Below are 20,993 nucleotides of genomic sequence, written 5' to 3'. Positions count from 1 at the left end.
AAGCATCCCCACACCCTCACACCTACACCACCATGCCTGACCGTAGGTATGATGTTCTTTTTGTGGAATTCCGTGTTTGTTTTACGCCAGATGTAATGGGACCCCTGTCATCCAAACAGTTCCACTTTCGACTCATCAGTCCACAGAACATTCTCCCAAAATGTTTGAGGATCATCAAGGTGTGTTTTTGCAAAATTCAGATGAGCTTTAATGTTCTTCTGGGTTAGCAGTGGTTTTCACCACTTCCATGCATGCCATTTTTGCCCAGTGTCTTTCTGATAGTGGAGTCATAAACAGTGACCTTTACTGATGCAAGAGAGGCCTGTAGGTAATTTGATGTTGTCCTTGGCTCTTTTGTGACTTCCTGGATGAGACGTTGCTGTACTCATGGAGGAATTTTGAAAGGTCGTCCACTTCTAGGAAGGTTCACTACTGTGCTGAGTTTTTCCATTTGGAGATAATGGCTCTCACTGTGGTTCTTTGGAGTCCCAGAGCTTTTGAAATAGCTTAATAGCCCAGAATAATTTATTTGAATCACCTTCTTCCTCAACATTTCAGGAATTTCTTTCAATTTTGGCATAGTGTGTTACTGGGTAAGACCTTTTAACCAAATTCATGTTGTTGAAAAAGTTCTATTTAACTGTTCATTTGATTGAACAGGGTTTGCAGTAATCAGGCCTGGTTGTGTCTAGTCCAGCTGAACCCCATTATGAATTCAGTTTCATAGATTTGGGGCATTAGTAACTACGGGGGCAAATATATTTTCACACAGGCCCAGTTAGTATTGGATAACTTTTTTGCTTCAATAAATAACATTATCATTTATAAACTGTATTTTGTGTTTACTCATGTTGCCTTTGATTTATCTTAGATTGTGTTGTAATTTCTGAAATAATTTATTATGAGATATACACAAAACCAGAAATCATTTTCACAGCGTATATAAAGAAATAAAGTAGATTTTTCTTTGATTTTGCCCACGTTTTACATTTTTTTTTTTTACTACATTCTTTTGAATGTTTATGGAATAAAATAACATTAAACTATAAGCACATCATAATGAAACTAAAGCCGAATCCTGGACATTTTCTCAAATTTAGATGCTTTTTTAAGGTCAGAACAAAATGTCCAGGAAAAAGAGGATGTATGGTCACCATAACAAAACCATTTCAGAGAACAATTTGTGTTCATTTCTACCAAATTAACAATGTGCAAACTTTATTTGCGCATGCACCAGGAGGTTTCTCATGTGAGCCACGACTGGCAAGATAGAACCAGAACTATAATCAAGCAGCTACTATATTGTGTGATGTCAAAAGATTCATTTCTTTGAGCATAAATGAAAAAAAAAATTGTAATCCTGACAGTATTCCCATTTTTTACAGTGGCTCAGGTGGTAGAGCGGGTTGTCCACTAATCGTAGGGTTGGCGGTTCGATTTCCGGCCCACATGACTCCATATGCTGAGGTGTCCTCGGGCAAGACACTGAACCCCAAGTTGCTCCCGATGGCAAGCTAGTGCCTTGCTTGGCAGCTCTGCTACCATTGGTGTGTGAGTGTGTGTGTGAATGGGTGAATGAGACACAGTGTAAAGTGCTTTGTAGAAGTGCTAAGGTTAAAAAAGTGCCATATAAGTGCAGACCATTTACCATTTTACAAAATGTACCTGAAATCTGATTACTTAGTTTTTTTGTTAACGGATTACAGTTACCAGTTTTTTGTGTCCTGATTACACCATCACATGTATTCCGTCCCAAGCCTGTTTATAAATAACATGTATACAAACACAGATGGGTCATTCTCAGAATAAGGTGTTTTTAGTGTAGAAAATGCTCAGATTTGGTATTCTATTTTCCCCTTCTCAAGGTTTCATTAATTACTTAATTCACACAAATTACAGCATTTCTCTTTTTGGTCAAGCTTAAAGCTTAACATCTACTGCTGCTGTACAGGAAAATTCAGTTGGATTTTAAACCGCACATACCACACATTTAAAAAATGTTGATTAATTAAACAGATTTAAAATTGACATTTATATTTTATCACTGTGGAATTCACTGTAGAATTTCTTTCACTAATGCAATGGTAGCTCACTGGTTAAGACATTGGACTTCTGATTGGAAGGATGTGAGTTCAAATTCCAACTCTGCCAAGCTGCCACTGCTGGCCCCTTGAAAAAGGCTAAACTCTCAACTGCTCAGTTGTATAAAATGAGATAAATGTAAGTTGCTCTGCATAAGGGAGTCTGCCAAATGCTGTAAATGTATATTTTAAGTTCAGTTATTTGTCACATTTTACTTTATGCCATTATACCAAGTACAAACTGAAAAATATTCCATACACTATTTCCTATTTCATTAAACCGATGTATGAAATGTATATAGTATGTCACCATTCTGACTGTTACTGTATGTTTCAGTGGCCCAAATCCAGTGAGTATTTCAACTAGACACCACTGTATATCCTCTGACAAGTTAAAAAAAAAAAAAAAAACTTCACTGCGAGTGGTTCTGGTATTAGACATACAATCTGGCTATCAGCATGCACAAATGTTAACATCCTTTCTTCCACTTGGCCAGAAAAACTTGTTCACACCTTTCCTGCGCACAAATTTTATGTTCTCTTTCTACTGCCAATATGAAGCCAGGATATGTGTGTTCAATGTAATTCACAACACACCACTGACCACGGTGATGAGAATCAGTGCCCCAGGTCGATTAGGATCCTGGTCATTCAAGAACTCCACCTCCACTAGTTTCAAGAGTAAAAAAAAAAAGCATGATAAACCATATTTTGAAAGACTTACTTTTGCTGTTTTTATCCTAGATTATATTTACTGACCTCTGGACACATTCACCTTCATGTTCACTGTCTGGAGTTGATATTGGGATCAGCACTGTCGCTTTTAATCTTAAAGTCTCTTTGTGCCAAGTCAGTTTCCTTCTGACTACAGCACTGATATTTCTATTCTCTATTTGAGGGCTTGTGTTTTCTTTCCTTTATTATCCCTGTATTGATAGATCTATATATGCCCGCTGTTTTTCAAAGACATGCTGCTCTACGTAAGGGTTGGCATCCTTAATCTGCCTGTACAACCTCTGTTCATACTAAACTATGCCATGCCAAATCAATAACAAAACACACACACACACACTAAAACCAAAAACTTTTTTAGTAACTTAAAGTCTGAACATTTTGTAAAGGCTCATTGGTGCTACTGATGCATAGTCACTGGTGTTACAGCTATTATGCTGACAACTTGGTGGGTGTTCTTGGTCCCCTTTATTCTGGAAAGATACTGAAAGTGTAAATCCACCCTTTTCTGTTCAAAATATCCTGGCCAGTTGCATAGAACAGCTTCATCACAACTCCTGACCTATGTATCAGCCATCATTTTCAGGTTAGCTCCTACCCTATCTTGAGCTCCTTGTCTGTGTAGTGTTGTAGAAGCTTTTGTACAGGGTTCTCTATTGATCAGGTATTAATTCCTTTCCTGTGTGTATTGAGTGGCCAGGCCTCAGGAATCTGTAATTTCACCATTTCTAGCATAAAGTTTGCCTGAATTGCTGCAGAACCAGGGCTTCTGTTTGGGGAGATGGTGCAGAATAAAATGGAAGGCTTATCCTTCACATAGAGGGCTGTGTGGAGCCACTTACTTATGTGACCCAAAAAACACACAGCTAGGATTTCAATTTCCACTGACATCTGTGTGCATAAAACAATCTGTGCAACTTAACTTTTCTCAGATTATCTGGTGGTAGTTACTGTAGTTTTTAAGCAAAAGATTTTTCTCTTCACCTAACTTTGTGTGATTATTCTTGTAGGTATAGGTGCCACTGTGATTCAGTTATTTCTGTCTTTGATTCTGGTTTACTAAGTATGTAGGTTGTGCAGTCATATTTTCTATACAATGCAAATAGTGTTTTTAACCATTGCATCAAAGTTTTTAGAATCTGTGAGTCTGTAGTTTGTCTGCCATCATGTTTTACACCAGCAGATTTCTCTGTCACGTTCACCTGGGGCTACAACCCAAAAAGGACCTCTTCCTAAAGAAAATGGTACAAAACACCACTTCTCGATTCTCTGCCATAAAACATTGATAGAGATTCAGTACGGAGTCGCCAAGCAGACCCCTTTGTTTTGTTATTTTGTGTAGGGTTATGGTGTTTCAGTTTTTTTCCTGGATTGTCAGTCTGCTGACATCATGTCATAATATTCTTTCTCCTTTTTTTCGTTGTAGCAAAGCTTGTTTCTTGAGCTGATCTTATTTTAATCTTGCCATCTTTCAACACATTTATAGTTTACTTTGACAAAATTTATTTACCTTCAGATGTTAAACTCGGTATTGCCAATTATTTTCAGGGGAAATTAGCTAATGCAAGGTCAAAAATCCCTACAATATTGATCAAAACATTAGCAGAAAATGTCATACACTAATCTGCATATTTATTGAATCAATGTCCATTTGCAAATGGACATCAAAACATGGTACGTAAAGAAGTAAGAATTTCTGAAGGCACTTCTACTACTAACTATTTACATATTTACAAAATACAATAATTTCTATCAAGAATGCAGATCAAATGCAGCAGTGGCAGTGAGGAGACAGAAAGCAGACATGAAGGAATGGGTTACGGATGAAATAACTAGCTTTTATTATTTGTAAATATAGTTAAGATCAGTTGTTGTGAACAATAGTAATCAGTGATTAGTCTTTGGGAAACAAAGGGGGTCAGTGATTAATCATTGGGAACAATGGTGATCATTGATTGGTTGTTGGGAAACATTGGTGATTAGTAATTGGTCATTGGGAACATTGGCTTGTGCAAGTGCAACTTAAACAGTCTTTACACACTGGTGGCGAGTTAACCAAATCTGCTCTCTCAACTCATATATGAGCTGGAGAGCTGTGTTGAGTCCAGGATAGTTGCTAGCATCTGCTCAAAAAGTCACTTGATTTGTCGCTTTAAATATATATAAAAAAATTTTTTTGCGGGTGAGCAGCTGAACAGTAACCATGATAATGGTCAGCATAATTAATAAAATCAATGTAAAATGTTTAGACAGTAAACTGTGTTGTGTGTGTGGATCATTTACTGACCAACAGTTTGGCCTAACTAAATTGTATACATGCTCGACGAAGTCGAGCTACAAGTCCGATTTTGGAAGTTCGATTTCAGTATAATTCCAGTCGGACTAAAGCGTTTACATGACATTTTAAAAAGGCGAATTATTGCTATAGCTCGATTGAAATCGAACTGCTAACATGCTTGTAAACGTGATTACTGTCTGGAGGTCCGCCGATGGGGCCGCTGGATGTGTGTCTGTCAACCAAAAAACATGCGGACAAATACAGTAGGTCTATAGCCACCGTGTGTGTAGCGCGTACAGCAGCCTCCCCCAGGTCCTAGTGTTCGCCCAGGAACAGGTTTTTAGATGTGATGGAGTCGAACTGTTGATGAAAAAAAAGAAATCAAAAAGAAAATATATTGGCTGATATATTGATTTACTAAGGGGGGCTAATGAATAAAGAAAATGACAAAGTAGCTAAGTTAGCGATACTAGTTTAACTGACTAACACCAATGACAAATGGAACAACCACACAATTTAAAAAAAAACAGTGACAGCCCCTCTTCTTCATGAACTCATAATTCACACTAGGAACTTATAGGGGACTTTTGAAAAAAAGGAAATATATATATATATATATATATATATATATATATACACACATACATACATACATACATACATATAAATTATGTAATGTGTGCAATAAGATAAATGGTATGAATAAAATGGTGCCATGTTGTGACTGATTTACAGAGAATAATAGCATGAATGACACTGTGTGCAAAGTAGAGGGAGGAAACAATATATAAATTAGGGTTTTTGCATGTGCTGGTCCTGATAGGATACTGTGATTTCACATCTGTAAAAGACTTCCAGAAGAGCACAATCAACTACAACAGCAATGAACTTCAACTTGAACAAATATAATACATGGTTTTTGGGTTTTCTAATTTGCACAGACAATTGCCATTCCTGATGGGATTCATGCTTAGTAAATTGCATAAATTAATAATGTGCATAGACACCATCCACAATTTAGGTAGGAACAACCCAAGTTTAATACTGCAAACATGTAAAATCAGACAACCTGTGGTTAAGAAACCAGTAATTCATAACTACCTTAATATCTAACTTAATATGTTGTTTAGCAGTCCAGAGAAATTTATACTTCCACATAAATAAATTGTTATATTGGCAATAACACTCATACTGTAATGTCATGTGAAAAGTGAGTACTTTTATCTTATATCTCCTATAATAGCAATTATGTACTGTATCGTACACTATGGTGTCATTTGGATATACAGTACTGTGCTTGAAATCTGCTTTTCTACAACATCCAAAATAAGTCTTATTTTCAACTTAGAAACTCTCCGAACTCTTAGAAAAACATAATGAAGCACTGTTGATTCAACACTGCCAAGTCTTCTGTTTACCCAGAGTAAGACACACAGAGATATATATTACTGACTATAATATTTTCTTGCAGTGAGTTATCACATTGGGACAAACTCTACGCTCTTCCCAGCTAGAAAGGTCTGTCTGACCCTTGTTCCCTGCATACGATAAAGTTCACTATTATTAAAGAAACTCTATGTAGTTTATCTCTGTGGCATTTTCAGATGCCACCATAGCACACCCTGTCCACCAAAATGTACCGAGCACTCTTCAATTATAGCTCCTTTGTGGTCTCATAAAATTCAGACAAGCCCTGGTTTTGCACTTCATAGAAATGGGAACAAAATGACAACCATAGACTGTCCTGTCAAAACCCTTTAGTACTAATACAATTAAACAGCCTGAGGCCAGATGGTGAATACCACAATCATACCCCAGGAAATATGAAGAAAATGGAAAAATAAGGCAAAGTCAATGACGCTCAGAGGGAGAGGTCATTATGAAAAATTTAAATTGTTTTGCTTTGTGCTTTGGCTTCAATACAAGGAAACGCTAGAACTAGATATGACATTTAATGACCTGTGTCATTGGAACTGTTTTCATTTTCAAAATGTGGAATCATTGTACGTTGTTAAGGGCCATATTCAGAGTTGGTGACTTAAGTCCAAAAGTTCTGTCAATATTTATGTGTATTTAGAGCTGGGTTATGTTAAGTAGATATTTCAGGGCTCCAAATTCAGATTATGCAAATCACCTGTGTGAAGTTCATACCTCTGAGTATGCCAGATTTTTCTTGTGTAGAAGCATCTGAGACTGGGTTTTTCAAAAGCAGTTTGGGATAGATAAATCAAGGACAGAAAATGCAGACTGAAGAAGAGTTTTATTGTTCTTTGCTGTCAAATCTAATACAATGTAAAACAAAAGCAGCAGGCAATTTAAAAATGAAAATTAAACAATACTAATAGGATGAATGAGAATATGATATGTGAATGAGAAAATAGAAAGCACTGAAACAACCACCTAATAGGAATCTGGCATATTGCCAATATATTGACGTGTTGTTTATAATTTCATCTATAAGTAAATTGGTCAAGGTATGAAATTGCTTTGTTTAAGATACTGCTGTCCTCCATTTAAAAAGCCTTTTTGTGAAATTTAATCAATACTATGAATTAATTCATAGTCATATTTACATGTTTGTTACTGATCTCAAATCGTCAATTATGTCGTTTTTTAAGCATATTTACAGTCCAAAACATATATTGTGACATATTACAGTTACACTAAACTGTCAGTCAGTGGCACTGTACTCGCTGATATTGTGCAAGAAATTCTGAGGACACAATCAGATGTAATTGAGGCATGTCCAAGGCTTGCACAACTGTCTGAATAATCTGTAGTTATGTCTGAGGTCTGAATACAAATGTGTGCAATTTTGATATTAAATCTTCACTGTGGGCACTCTACTCTGAAAGGAAGCGCTGTTCATGTAGCCTGTAACGTAGAAATTACACTATATCATATTAGAGAGTCTGTCCATCCATTTTCCATACCGCTTATCCTATACAGGGTCACAGGGAGCCTGGAGCCTATCACAGGGGACTCATGGGACACCCTGGACGAGGTGCCAACACATCACAGGGCACAATCACACACACACACACACACACACACACACACACACACACACATGCTACGGACAACTTGGAAATGTCAGCCTACAACGAATGTCTTTGGACTGGGGGAGGAAACTGGAGTCTTTGGACTGGGGGAGGAAACCCCCGAATCACGGGGAGAACATGTTATAGCATTGAAACTGAACACTGTTATTATTACAGGTTCTGTCATATTAGTTTAGAAGTGTGTATGTATTGAAGATTGCAAATTGCAGGGATAAATGACTTGTAGTTCAAGTTTTATCTTATTTAATATCAAATTTGTGTTCTACATATCAGATTCAAGCTACTGAAATGCTGCCACAACATTGTGGGAAGACAAATCCAACATCCTTCAACCATGACACTGTTTATATGGTTTGGCTCAGAATGCTAGCCTAATTACCATTCACCAATAGGTTTTTTCTGAACAAAGCGTCTCTTGTCATCACGCATTGTTATTTCATGGTCTGCCTCAAGCATCTGGTGAGCCAACACAATGCAATTGAATCACCAGCATAGACGGCAAGCTGAGCTCTGGATATATTGCATAATGGCATGTGCTAAAGCAACCAATGCAGTAAGCTCTATCTTAAAATGTTAGGGAGGAATCTATTTGTCCAAGCCAGCAGTTGCTATGTTGTGAGCGTCAATAACAGGACTGGGGGCGCTGGACTTGTTCATGCAGAGGGCGCGAGAGGGAAGATCATTGCCGCAATCGGCTTTAATCTTCATATTCAGTACAAAAATGACACATCCAACATGGTTCTGATAGGCTGGTAAAGTTGAAAAAAGAAGTCCCTTTTTGCAGCTGAATAAACTTCAAACTTCCTTACACACCCAAATGGCAGAGAAAGCGACAGCAGCTGCGTCTTTTTATTCAAGTAGGCTTTCATTAGCTGTGATCCAAAAGCCAGATTCACATCACTTGTACTGAATTACACGGAGGTAATTAGGATAAAGTGCGAGTAATCTAGAAACGGATTCACACAATTTTTTTTATCGTTCCACTAAGCTTTCTCCAAATAAAAGTTCCTTCCTCAAACCTACTCACAAAACTGCTGAAAGAAGTTTTTACTAAAGAATAGCAAGAATGCGGAGAAGAACACACGTAACTACATTACAGATAACAAAATCTTTAATGGATGAATTTTGTCAGTGATTGACTCAAACTACCAGGAATACATGGAAAATATGGAAAATAAACATAATAATAATGTTTCCATACTAACTTAAAACATTAAAATGAAGCTCTTGGTTATTTTATGTAAGAAACTGGGAAGCTGCTGTATAGTACTACACAAGTACTGTGGTCCTGGTTATACTGGTTTTGGTGGACGGGGCAGTTAATTAGCCTTAAGACTGTTTGTGAGTCTAGACAGTGATATTATATTGTGCCACTTAACACAGCTCACTGATATCATGTCAGTTCATTTGCATATCTTCGGATATCCTGCAATTAATTGAAGAACATTCACTGCCTGTTTCACTTCTTCTCCCAGACCACGGAAATAAGTTCATCTCAGGCTATCATATGCTCAAAATTCATTATGCTTAGAAAGAGTGATCTCCAAGCGACAAAGACATGAGCAGCCTGGGGGCCAAGTTCTCTCATAATTATAACTCCTAGCACTGGCAGCCTGGGGAAGGTGGGCAAATTTTAGAATCAGTGATGTGTCAACGTTGCAAAGCTGGGAAATTAAAAAAAAAAGTGGGGAAAAACTAATTTGGCAAATACTCAAGTGCTGTCAGTGTTCCACTGCAAGAGCATCTCTGTCACTTGAGAGAAACACGGCAGCTGCAGATTTCCACACAGAAAATAAAAAAGTATCATGAGGAAATGAAAAGGACTAACAAACCAGCTGATTAGCAGGCACAGAAATGTTAACAGCAGTCCTGCTTATGTTCCGGTCTCTTCAAATACAGATCCAAAATATAACATAAGAATACACTGAGTAGTACTTGCAATTGATTGATGGATTGTATTTATGCATAATTTAACATTTACTTTGAAACACATCTAATGATTTCTAATGCACTGGAGGTGAAAGGAGGTTTGAAAAATTCATGATACCCATACAAGCTTCGATTAAGTCTTCGGTACATCATGGTATCTGCTTTCAACTTTGCGTTTGGAAAAAAGAATGGCATCATCTGGCATAACATTGCATCTGCAGGACAAATATTAAAGTATTTGGTTTAAAAGGATATCTCTTAGCCATTAGAAAGTTTTTGAGAACCCTGCACTACATGTAAACTAGATGTAAATATGTTTATATATAAGTAAGTCTAACCTATCATAAGCCAGAAAGCTGACGTCAGTTTTAGAGACTAAATAAATAAATAAATAAATAAATAAACAAACCTGTTATGTTAATGCAAGGAAGGAAATAAATGAAAAATAGATGGATGGATGAATGAATGAATGAATGAATGAATGGGTTAGTGCATAAATAAATGAACGGATGCATGCATGCACTACTACTGAAAAGTATTGCAGTTGTAGGTTATAACGGATGTCAGGATGCAACTTCACTGAGAGACGTTTGCAGTGCAGGAGAGCGCGCGCAGTCCCAGCGTCCAAAACATGACTGTCCCACATCCAGCGGAAATGAAGTCCCTCAGCACTGTTTGATTTCTTCCGTGCAAATTTGTAAACTAATGGGTGAATTTAGAGGGGCACGCGCGCGCTGCCTTTAACAGAACGGAGCATCATCCGTATCCTAGTAAAATGCGAAACCTCACAGCAGCACACTGAAGGCTTTGCAATGATGAAATCGTCTCCAGAAACACACCTCACAGTTTTTTTTTTTGTTTTTTTTTGTGGCACCGCGGGTACACGTAGTGTCTGGTGGAAATTGCAATAAATTCCAGTATGAAACAGCGCGCGCAGGAATGTTTGGCTGAAATGGTTGAACTCGCACAATTTTGGTGCTACAGTGAGTGACATTAACATTCATACCGCGTGCGGTTAACGGAAAGCAGAAGCTTGAGCGCGAGCTGAGGAAGAAGAGTGCGGATTTGCGCCTTACCTTTCGCAAGATGCGGGACAGCGAGACTCGCGCAGAGGACGAGGAAGACAAGAACCGGTCCCATTTTAACAGTGATCAAAAATATATAAATAAATAAATAACGTCCCACAGGGTCACGAGCCTGAGACAGACGGAGACGGTACAACTTCAATCGGTTCCTCCTCGGAGTTCTAATTCAAAGTGTGTGTCACCTCAGGTCCGTTAAGGCTCTCTCTCTCTCTCTCTCTCTCTCTCTCTCTCTCTCTCTCTCTCTCTCTATTTATTTATCTATCTTTCTATTTGTATCTCTCTCTCCTAAAAGAAAAAGCAGGTGTGAAGAACTGAGAAGATTTTTTTTTTAATTATAATAAATAACAAACGATCCCGGGCTGTTTTCGGTTTGCCCGTTCCTCCGCGAGGACGGAGACTCAGGGCGCGCGAGACTCGACGCGAGCGGTTTAAACTGAGAGCCAGTGCGCGAGCGGAAGAGAAGACGCACCGGAGCGTTCGAGCAGCGGCGCTGTGTGTCTGATAAAAAAAAAAGGCGGCGCTCATTCTCGCTCCACCTCCACGCACGTGCAATAGCGTGGTGGGACCGTTTGTTAGAGAAGGGCGTCGGTTTACCGCGCGCTAGAGAAGTGCGTCGTTTAGCACACGCGTGAGTCCTCATGCGCTCGCGACGGTTAGCGACTAAGTTTTATACGCATAGATCGATGGTCAGTGCTCCGTGATTTCATTTATCTTACAGAGAAATCACATGCGATGCCAAGTTTTGATTATTAAGTTGTAACATTTGGATCATGCATCGATTAAAAAAAAATTAAATTAAATGCAATACATTTCAGACCTAGGGGCAATTTCTTGTGTTTTGGGAGAAAGGAGGAAAGTGGAGAACTGGACGAAATCCACAGACCCAGTAACCTGAGCCCAGGAGGGAACTGGGGATCCTGGAGCTGTGGGGTGGCAATGCAATGAAATGCCCATGTGAAAAAATTTGCATGTGAAAAATTAATCATGTTGGGGGGGAAAACAACATGCACTACGTTTGAATAATGTGTGTAAGTAGTTGATTAGTTGATAATTAGTTGACTTCAGGTGTCAAGACGCAAGTGCAGATTTCAATTTTAACAAGAAACTAACAGTACAGACTGCAAATTTAGACACCAAAACATGAACTATGGTTTCAAGGCCAAAAGACATGCATGGACTAGGAAGCACAAAGTGACAACAAAAGACTATTGCTAGATAATAAGTGAGGTGCATGACTTAAATGCTTGTGCTCATTAACCTTGGTGTGACATCCAAGGCAGAGCTTGAGTGCAGCGCAATGGACACCACAAAGCCAGCGAGGGGGGCAAAGTTCAAGGCGGAACCAGAGGGTTATATATATCAGAGAACGACAACCTCCACAAAGCCAAAGAGGGAAGAAACATCCTCCGTAGGGCCAGAGGGGGCAGAAACGTTGTCTAACAAGCAAGAGGAGGGAGTGATGCTCTTCGCGTAGCAAGAAAGGGGAGCAACGTACGGCACAAAGCAGGGGGTAGGAGCAATGTCCTCAGTGCGGCAGGGAGGCAGAGTGATGTTGTCAGTGGAGCAAGGAGGCAGAGCAACATCCTCAGTGGAGTAGGAAGGGGGAGCGATGTCCGAGGTAGAGCAGGGAGACAGAGTGACTAGCATGGCAAGGCCATGATCTGAAGTGTCATCCTCTTCGGGGCAGAGGGGCAGGGGAATGCCCCCAGCAGAGCTAGGTGGCAGATTGAAGTCCAAAGTGTGGAGGGACGGTGGGCACACGACAGCTGGTCTAGGAAGGCCTCGATCCTGTCGAACTGACTCTGGTTCTCCTGGATTTGCTCACCCTGCAAGCACAGATTTCAATTTTAATAAGAAATGAACGGTACATACAATGCAAATTTAGACACCAAAACTAACAACTATGGTTTCAAAGGAAAAAAGACATACAGTACATGGACTAGGAAGCACAACATGACAACAAACCACAACGAAAAATAATAGCTAGACAGTAAGTAACGTGCAAGACATGGCTTAAATGCTTGTGTTCATTAACCAAAATGTGGCACATTTGTAAACAGTCATGTGACATGATACAGTGAGGTGCAGTGGCTGATGGAAGACGTAGTCAGGTGCCGATTTTGTCGTAACCATGACAAAAACTACATGTGGTGATGACACACATGAAGTCACATGAAGTTCTTCTGACTTTTCAGTAAAGGTTATATACAAATATTGTGTGAAACATGTTCATACTTTTAGAACTGAAATTATTTGCAGTACATAAGTCAGATAAAAAATACAGTTGTACAAAAGGTAAAAGATGCAACATTTTCTTATGACTCCATTTGAAAGAAATCAGGTTAACTCCAATCCTATTAACAAAGCTCATTCAATTGGCGCCAGTTTCTTATGTGATCAGGTTGAACTGTACATAATGTGAGGGCTTTTGTACTTTCAGCCTAACTAATTGTTCTCAGGTTCTTTTTGAATATAGTTTGCAAAGGAAAGGTTGACTTTCTGTTTCCAGTAATGCCCCTCTCTGACCCAGAATCCACCAGGCATCATCAAAATCTGCTGGTTCCTAAAAAAGGGTACAAAATGTTATGTCATACAATTTACTCTGTTTCATTCCCCAGTGACCAAAGAAGACTAAAGCTCATCTGTAATGTAAGGCCAAGGTGCCAAAGGTTTTGTGTCAATAAGGAGAATCAGAGATAAGATGAGATCTATTGGGAAATGGCCTGACTTTCTGTTTGGCATCTTTCCCATTCATTATGGCATTATATTTTTCATGGTCGCAACACATTTGATAACTTTTGTCAGGCACCATCATAATACCATCTGGCTCAAATTAAAAAAAAAAAAAAAATGACTGGACATGATGTGTTTAAAGAGTAGCTCAAAAACATGTGGCAAAAGATATCTGAAGTTCAAGAATCATAAATGTATGCAAAGTGGTTAAATGTTTAGTTCATAGTTTAAAGGTCAAGCTAGTACTCAAATGATGTAATACTGTATGTCCTTGGTACATGTAGGTCATGTTGTTATCTCCCCTTCTTTAGAGGACCAAGAAGTCTTTAAAAAATATTCAATGTTTATATAGTTTACAACTTTTGGAGTTCCTCAGCTTCTCAATAGGACAATATAGTGTCAAAGATTTCAATAAGCACTGTGATAATATAAGCTGGGTTTTAATTAAAACATTTTACATTTATAATTTATGCAAAAAAAAAAAAAAAAAGAAAATGTGAATGAATCTGTTTCCATCAAGTATGACAAAAATCTGGAAGAGGATGCAAAACTGAGTAAGGAAAAAAGATTACAATAAGTTGTTTTTCCCCTGTGTAAGGAAAGAAAAGGTCACCAAAGCAGCAGTGTAACTGATAGATTTGACATTTGATGTTCATTCATTCATCTTCACTAACTGTTTTTTTCTTGGTTATGGTTGAGGTGACATCTTATGTTGTTTTTGTTAATAAATCAACCAAAAAATTGTTTCTAGCAATGTTCAGACAGCACAAGAGTTTCCTCTGTGGCAACATCCTCTATATCATGAATTTCATCTTTAGTTATCAATCAAGTTTTCTACCTCAGCCAAGCATCAAAACCTTTTTGGTGATGATTAATCAATCATTTTTTTTATTATTCTTTTTTATTTCCAATGAGAATTTTTAAATTTGTATATTCAAATAAAAAAGCTGTATGGAAAATCCCATTGGCTCACATCTACTTTAGGACCTTTGCCATCATCTCTGCCACTGATGAACTGTTCTGAACATTGAAAGTTCTTTGGCATTTCTGCAATTCAGTCTCAAGATCATCAGATTCAGGTTTGCTGATGATTGAACAAAATTTGTACCCTGAGCACAAAAAAAAAAAAAAAACCTTCACTGTGGACATCCAGGTTTTACAAGAAGAAGCACTAGAGCACATTTAGATCAGAAGTCAGGAGTACATGCTATATTCAAGTGCAGTGATGCACAGCAGGACCTGCTGGTATAAGTGGTGAAGCAGGGCTAAAACACAAATTAAACAAAGAAACAACAGAACAGTAATTTTTGTGAGGTTTGAACAAAAGAGCTGGCTAGCAGCAAGCACAGCTTCTTTGTTTACCTTTCTTGTTATCTGGAAGAGACGCGACACGGTTACAGACTTGAAACACTTGACGTAAAAATATCAATCATGAATATTGTCTTTCTAACAGTGCTTTCTTAGCTGTATGCATAATAGCTTTATGATGAGACCCGATGCTATAAGGCTCAACCAATTATTTTCTGCCATTTTTTTGACCAGCTATAAATTGAATGCAGCCGATGCTGCAACTGATGCCAAAAGCATTACAAATTTATGTACTAGAACCAGTTTTCTTGACTGGAGTGAAATTAGCTGAGAGCCATGGGCCAGAAAAGAAACAAGATAGTCCATCCACATGGATACATCACTTGTATGTTAAAATTAAATAAGCTGTGAATACATTAATATAGATGTAAAACAGAGGTACTGTTTTATTCAGGATAATTTCATTATGAAAAAAATTGCATAACTAAGAACTGTACAGGCTAATGTTAATTGATTTGTATGTGCAGTGACACATAGGTTTGTAGGCCTACCTCACATGTATTTTCAGCTTAGGCGGTCACCCTGTTGTTGTCTTTTTATCCTCCTTAAGGCTGGTTTATACTTCTGCATCTAAGCATGTCTGCTTATCTACATTGTGACACAATGAAGGGGTTTATGGGTATGCGTGACGGACTGACATGCACACCTAAAAAATCTCAGTTGGCTGAGCAGGAAGGTATGAAACCTTGAATTCAAAGACTAGGTGAACAAACTTCTGGGTTTTTTGTCCTTCAATGTCTTTCTCTTTTTCTTTCTTTGATTTTTCCATGATTTTCTTCCTAATTTAGTATCAGATAATTCCCACCCTCCAGTTAGGTCTCCCCTATCACACAACAGCTACCAACCAGGGAGGGTGAAGTCCTATCGTGTGCTTCCTCCGAGGCATGTGAAGCAGCTGACTGCATCTTTTCAAACCGCTGCTCATGGAACATCAGGGAGTGGTGTAACACACTCAGAGAAAAGTGCGATCTACCCACTTCTGCATACATGAGCTCACAGATGCCCATGATTGGCTAATGTCGCTGTGATTGATAGAGAGTATGCAACCTCTCACTCCCTGAGAGCACGGCCAGTTTTGCTCTCTTGGACTCCCGGCCGCGGATGGCTGCAGCAACACCGGGATTCAGACTCACAATCTCCAGACGATAGGAAATAAAACTGAAAACCTGAATGAAAGCCTCAGATATCACTGTGGAAAAAAAGAGAAGAAGCAAAGTACTGAATGTGATAACGCTGTGGATCATTCCACTCTAAGTCGCCGATACCAATGCTAAAGGTCAAAGATGACAAAGTCAAAGACAAGTGTGGATATCGCTTTTCTTTTGTGGCACTCAGGTGCCCTCTTTTTTTTCAGAAAGCATTTCTTCTGTATCTTGGTTGTTTATTAGAGTAAGCCAACTCACTACCTGTCAATTGCAAATTCCAGTACAAATTACAAATTGCACACTGCCTCTCCTGATCCCACACAGCAGTATGTGATCCCAATGTGCAGTAAACACTTTTCTGTCTATTCTAAATATTCAATGAGACTACAAGCCTCCTCCTATACTGAATACAAAGCATCCAGAAAGTGCTGGTACAATAATAATAATAATAATAATAATAATAATAATAATAATAATAATAACAACAACAACAACAACAACAATACTGACAACGATGACGAGAATAATACTAATAACAATTATAATAACAAAAACCACAACAACAACAACAACAACAACAACAACAACAACAATAATAATAATAATAATAATAATAACTCTTCAAGCGTGTGCAGCAAAATAAAGGAGAGTCCATGCGGGCAAGAAATGCATACAGAGTATACAAAGTTTTAGACTATTTTTCTTCAGCTGCAGCTGCACATCCAAAACAATGTAACATCTGGAAGTTGATGTGCTTAAGGTTGATAAGATTCTTTTATTACACAATATCCACACTTTGACCTCTTCGGTGATCATTCTGTACTTTGCTTCTTCTCTTTTTTTCCCACAGTGGTATCAGAGACTTTCATTCATTTTCTTTCCACTTAGAGGACATGAATGTATGAGTTTAGTATGATGGCTGGAATATGTTCTCAGGTGTTCTCATATGTTCACAAATACATGGATGCAGAACATGCAGAACAAGCATTACACACCGCTGGGAGAAAGATGTTGAACCAGCCCTGCATTTGTGATGGAGTTTAGTTTGAGTAATTTGCTCTCTTCGCTGGCTGTTAAATATGGACTTATATTAATCCCTTAAACCCCTTGGCCCTGTCAGTGGGTCTAGATTTATATTCTTCACTCTTGTAGTTCACTCTGATCAGTGAATACTGAAGCTGGAATGTTATTAAGAAATGCCAAAAGCTAATGAAAGTGACCAGTCTTCCTCTCTTTCTTACTCTCTCCCTCTGTCTCTCTCTCTTTCAATAGTTTTGGTTTTCCAGCTGTTCAGTGAACTTCATTTTTCTACATGCCATACAGTGTGACAAACCACAGAAGTCTATTTGAGATCACTCAACAATTCGACATGGTTTGAGGCAAGCATATAATGATTTTGTCATGCATTTTGCATGATGGCAATTCAAAGTCGGCATCAGAACAGATCTAATGGGAGGGCAATAGGCTTCCCGCAGGGATGGGCAATGACTGTCGGTTAACAAATGAATCGGGGAAGGAAAATTACATTGAGAAATGAACTGTCTGAACACCCAACACACTAACGCATCTCAATGTGTCCAGATATGTACTTGCTTGCTCATTCTGTCTCTCTTTATTAATGCATTAATGTAGCACAGTGTCATACAATCATATGAAAGGGCCTCCATCACTATCATCATCCACACCAATGAATCATAGTCAGTGCAGTAAACCGTCTAGGTGATAGGTGTGGTGGTGGCAGCAGACGTATTCAGTTCCACTGTTCTGAGATGTGTCTTGCATTGCTGGCTGGTACTAAACAGTACCTTCAATCAAAGTCGGTGTCTGTTGGAGCTTTCAGCGTTTTTCAGCAAAAATAAGTAGAAGTCAGCTGTGACTCTTCCTTTTCCAAACGATTCACTGAGGTTGTCTGTCCTGGGTTAAGAATAAACACAAAAATTATCCCCTTATCCCCACAGATCCTGATAACCTGTTGCAGAAACATAGATGTGTAAAGATTGCTGTTAAAGTAACACTTACTTTTCCAGCCTTTTGCTGCCCCGTCCCACCTTTTTAGAGATGTGCTGTGGCCATCAAATTCAAAATCACCTTATTTTTTTTTCTTAAAATGATACATTTCCTCAGTTTAAACATTTGATATGTTTTATATGTTCTATTGTGAATAACATATGGGTTTATGAGATTTGCAAATCATTGCATTCTGTTTTTATTTACATTTTACACCGCGTCCCAACTCTTTTGGAATTGGGGTTGTAAAACCCAAGTGTCTTCAGTCTACAGGAGAAAAAATGAATTGGCCTTGTCATTCCAGTAGTTTCAGAGGGGACTGTATATACATGCATGTGAAGTGAATAAAATATGAAAACACCTTAGCTGATCCAGTAGGACCTGAAAGCATTCACTGATGCCAGTACAAAAGAAAACAAAAGAAAGTTTAATATTTATATATATGCTTTAAATATATTCATTATACCAAAGTGCTGTTGAATTCCTGGTTCTGATTGCTCAGAAGGGCTTAATCTTTTTGTAACAGCATGTCTCTGTAGAGACTGTAGAGCCAGCTGTAGTTCAAATCACAGGGTTATATTAATGCACTCGTCCTAATACATTATTATTTATATAGTAACGGCTAATTCACAGGGACTTGCATGATGGATTTGTTTCATAATTAAAGCCTTTAAACAGATAAAAAAAAAACCAACATGCTGCTATTTAACAAACAAAAACATATACAGTACTGTACAACAGTCTTAGGCACATGCAAAGAAATGTTGTATAGCAAAGGTGCCTTCAAATATAATGAAATTAAATGTTTCTACATTTAAAAAAAAAAAAAAAACTATAAAGAGCAGTAAACAGAAATTAAACAAAGTTGATATTTGGTGTGTCAACCATTTGCTTTTAAAAACTGTACTTGACTTGATAATGTAGACATCATAAAATAATAATCTAGAACAGTTTGTACTAAAAAAAAAAAAAAAAAAAAATTGGGTGCCTAAGACTTTTGCACAATACTGTATTTGTTCATATGATAAAGTTTTCAGTAAGATATTTATTTTACATGCATGGAAGGAGTCTCCAGTGTCAGCACTTTCTTATACAGAGTTTTCCTCTGTGTGAGAGTCTTCAGGATAGAAGACTTTGAGTTTTGTTTGTAGTGCGTGTATCATTTTTGAAGAGAGAATAAACAGTTTTGGGCTTGTTATGTAATTATATTAAGGTACCTGGAATTGACTAATTAAAATTAAGTGAAATTAATATATTACACTGTGGAATGTACACTGTAACAGAAACTTATATACTCAGTAAAAAAAAAGACATCCTCTCCCATTCAATTGCTTTCATTTCCAGCAAATTTCTTAACATCTGTAAATATTTGTATTAACATAAAAAGATTTAACAACTGAGACACAAACTGAAGAAGAAGGCTTCTTACATTACAGACATTACAGTTTATTGCTCTGAACACATCTGCAGTACTCAGGCCTCCCTGCAGCAGGCCTATGGCATGTTCACGCAGGTGAGCAGGAACCCTAGACATCTTTCTTCTGGTGTTTTTCAGGGTCAGAAGAAAGGTCTCTTTAGTGTCCTGTGTTATTGTAACTGTGACCTTAATTGTCTACAGCCTGTAAGCTGTAAACTTAAGGACTGTTCCACAGATGCATGTGCAATAATTATTGATGGTTCATTGCATAAGCATGAAAAACATCCTTTAAACCCTTTCCAATAAAGATCTGTAAAGCTTATTTGGATTTTACAAAATTATCTTTAAAATACAGTCTCCTGAAAAAGGGATGTTTCTTTATTTTGCTGAGTATATTTGTACAAACTTATATTTACAAAATATACAATTTATAAATTTATAAATAAGGTACATCTTTGTTAAAAATTTGTTAAATTATCGTATGGAGCGCTGACTTATAAATACAACCTGTATTATTTTGCTTGTTTGTATCATAAAAAAGAATGCAAATTTGATCAAATCAATGTTTAATGAAATATCCTTAAGCACTGCTGCATTCAATGCAGTAACTACATAGAAAACAAACGAACAAAAAAGATTAATGTAATATATTATGTTACTGTATAAAATTGAGGAGTGGAAGGGTAGAACCATCCATGGTGCCTTGGCAAAAATTGTGCAAAAGGAAACTGCTTAAAAAGCTTTTGTCAACGAATGTACACCATACAAAGTTCTTCATCCTCTCTGACTGCATAATTATAAAATATGTCTGTTAATGCTGAACTTCTGACCTCCCCATTAGCCATAGTTTACATACTGTAGAGCAGTTATCTTGCAAACTACAGTCTACAAACCCTGCCGTGTCGCTGACCCATTCAGCATTGACTTTGATTTATTAGAGTGAGTATTGGGATCTCCTGCTGTTTAATCAAAGGTGGAAGCTCAGAACCCAGCGTTTCTCATTTACTGATGTAAACAAGCCAACCTGCTTGGCTGAGTTTGTGCCCCCTACACTGCAGCTTACCAAAATCACCCATTCTATTTACACGTCTTTTCTTTCTTACTTTTTGATTATCTATAGCAATAATTTTTTTCTCCCTGCCTTCATACTGTATAT

At 37.8% G+C, this 20,993-nt stretch overlaps 1 protein-coding gene across 3 annotated transcripts in view; it reads right to left on the bottom strand.

Moving 5' to 3' along the window:
* The window catches only part of edil3a (EGF-like repeats and discoidin I-like domains 3a), a 194,137-nt gene extending 182,812 nt beyond the window's left edge, over positions 1–11,325 (bottom strand). For all 3 annotated transcript variants that reach the window (XM_053610232.1, XM_053610233.1, XM_053610234.1), the window contains exon 1: positions 11,159–11,325. In XM_053610232.1, the coding sequence (XP_053466207.1) occupies positions 11,159–11,222 (64 nt within the window). In that variant the 5' untranslated portion in view covers positions 11,223–11,325. The remainder of the gene's footprint in view (positions 1–11,158) is intronic.
* Between the last annotated feature and the right edge of the window lie 9,668 nt (positions 11,326–20,993).

This window comes from Ictalurus furcatus, chromosome 22, assembly GCF_023375685.1.
Source record: "Ictalurus furcatus strain D&B chromosome 22, Billie_1.0, whole genome shotgun sequence".
NCBI classification, from domain to species: domain Eukaryota; kingdom Metazoa; phylum Chordata; class Actinopteri; order Siluriformes; family Ictaluridae; genus Ictalurus; species Ictalurus furcatus.
Note: the sequence above shows the minus strand (reverse complement) of the source record. Positions and strands in the feature narration are given on the sequence as shown.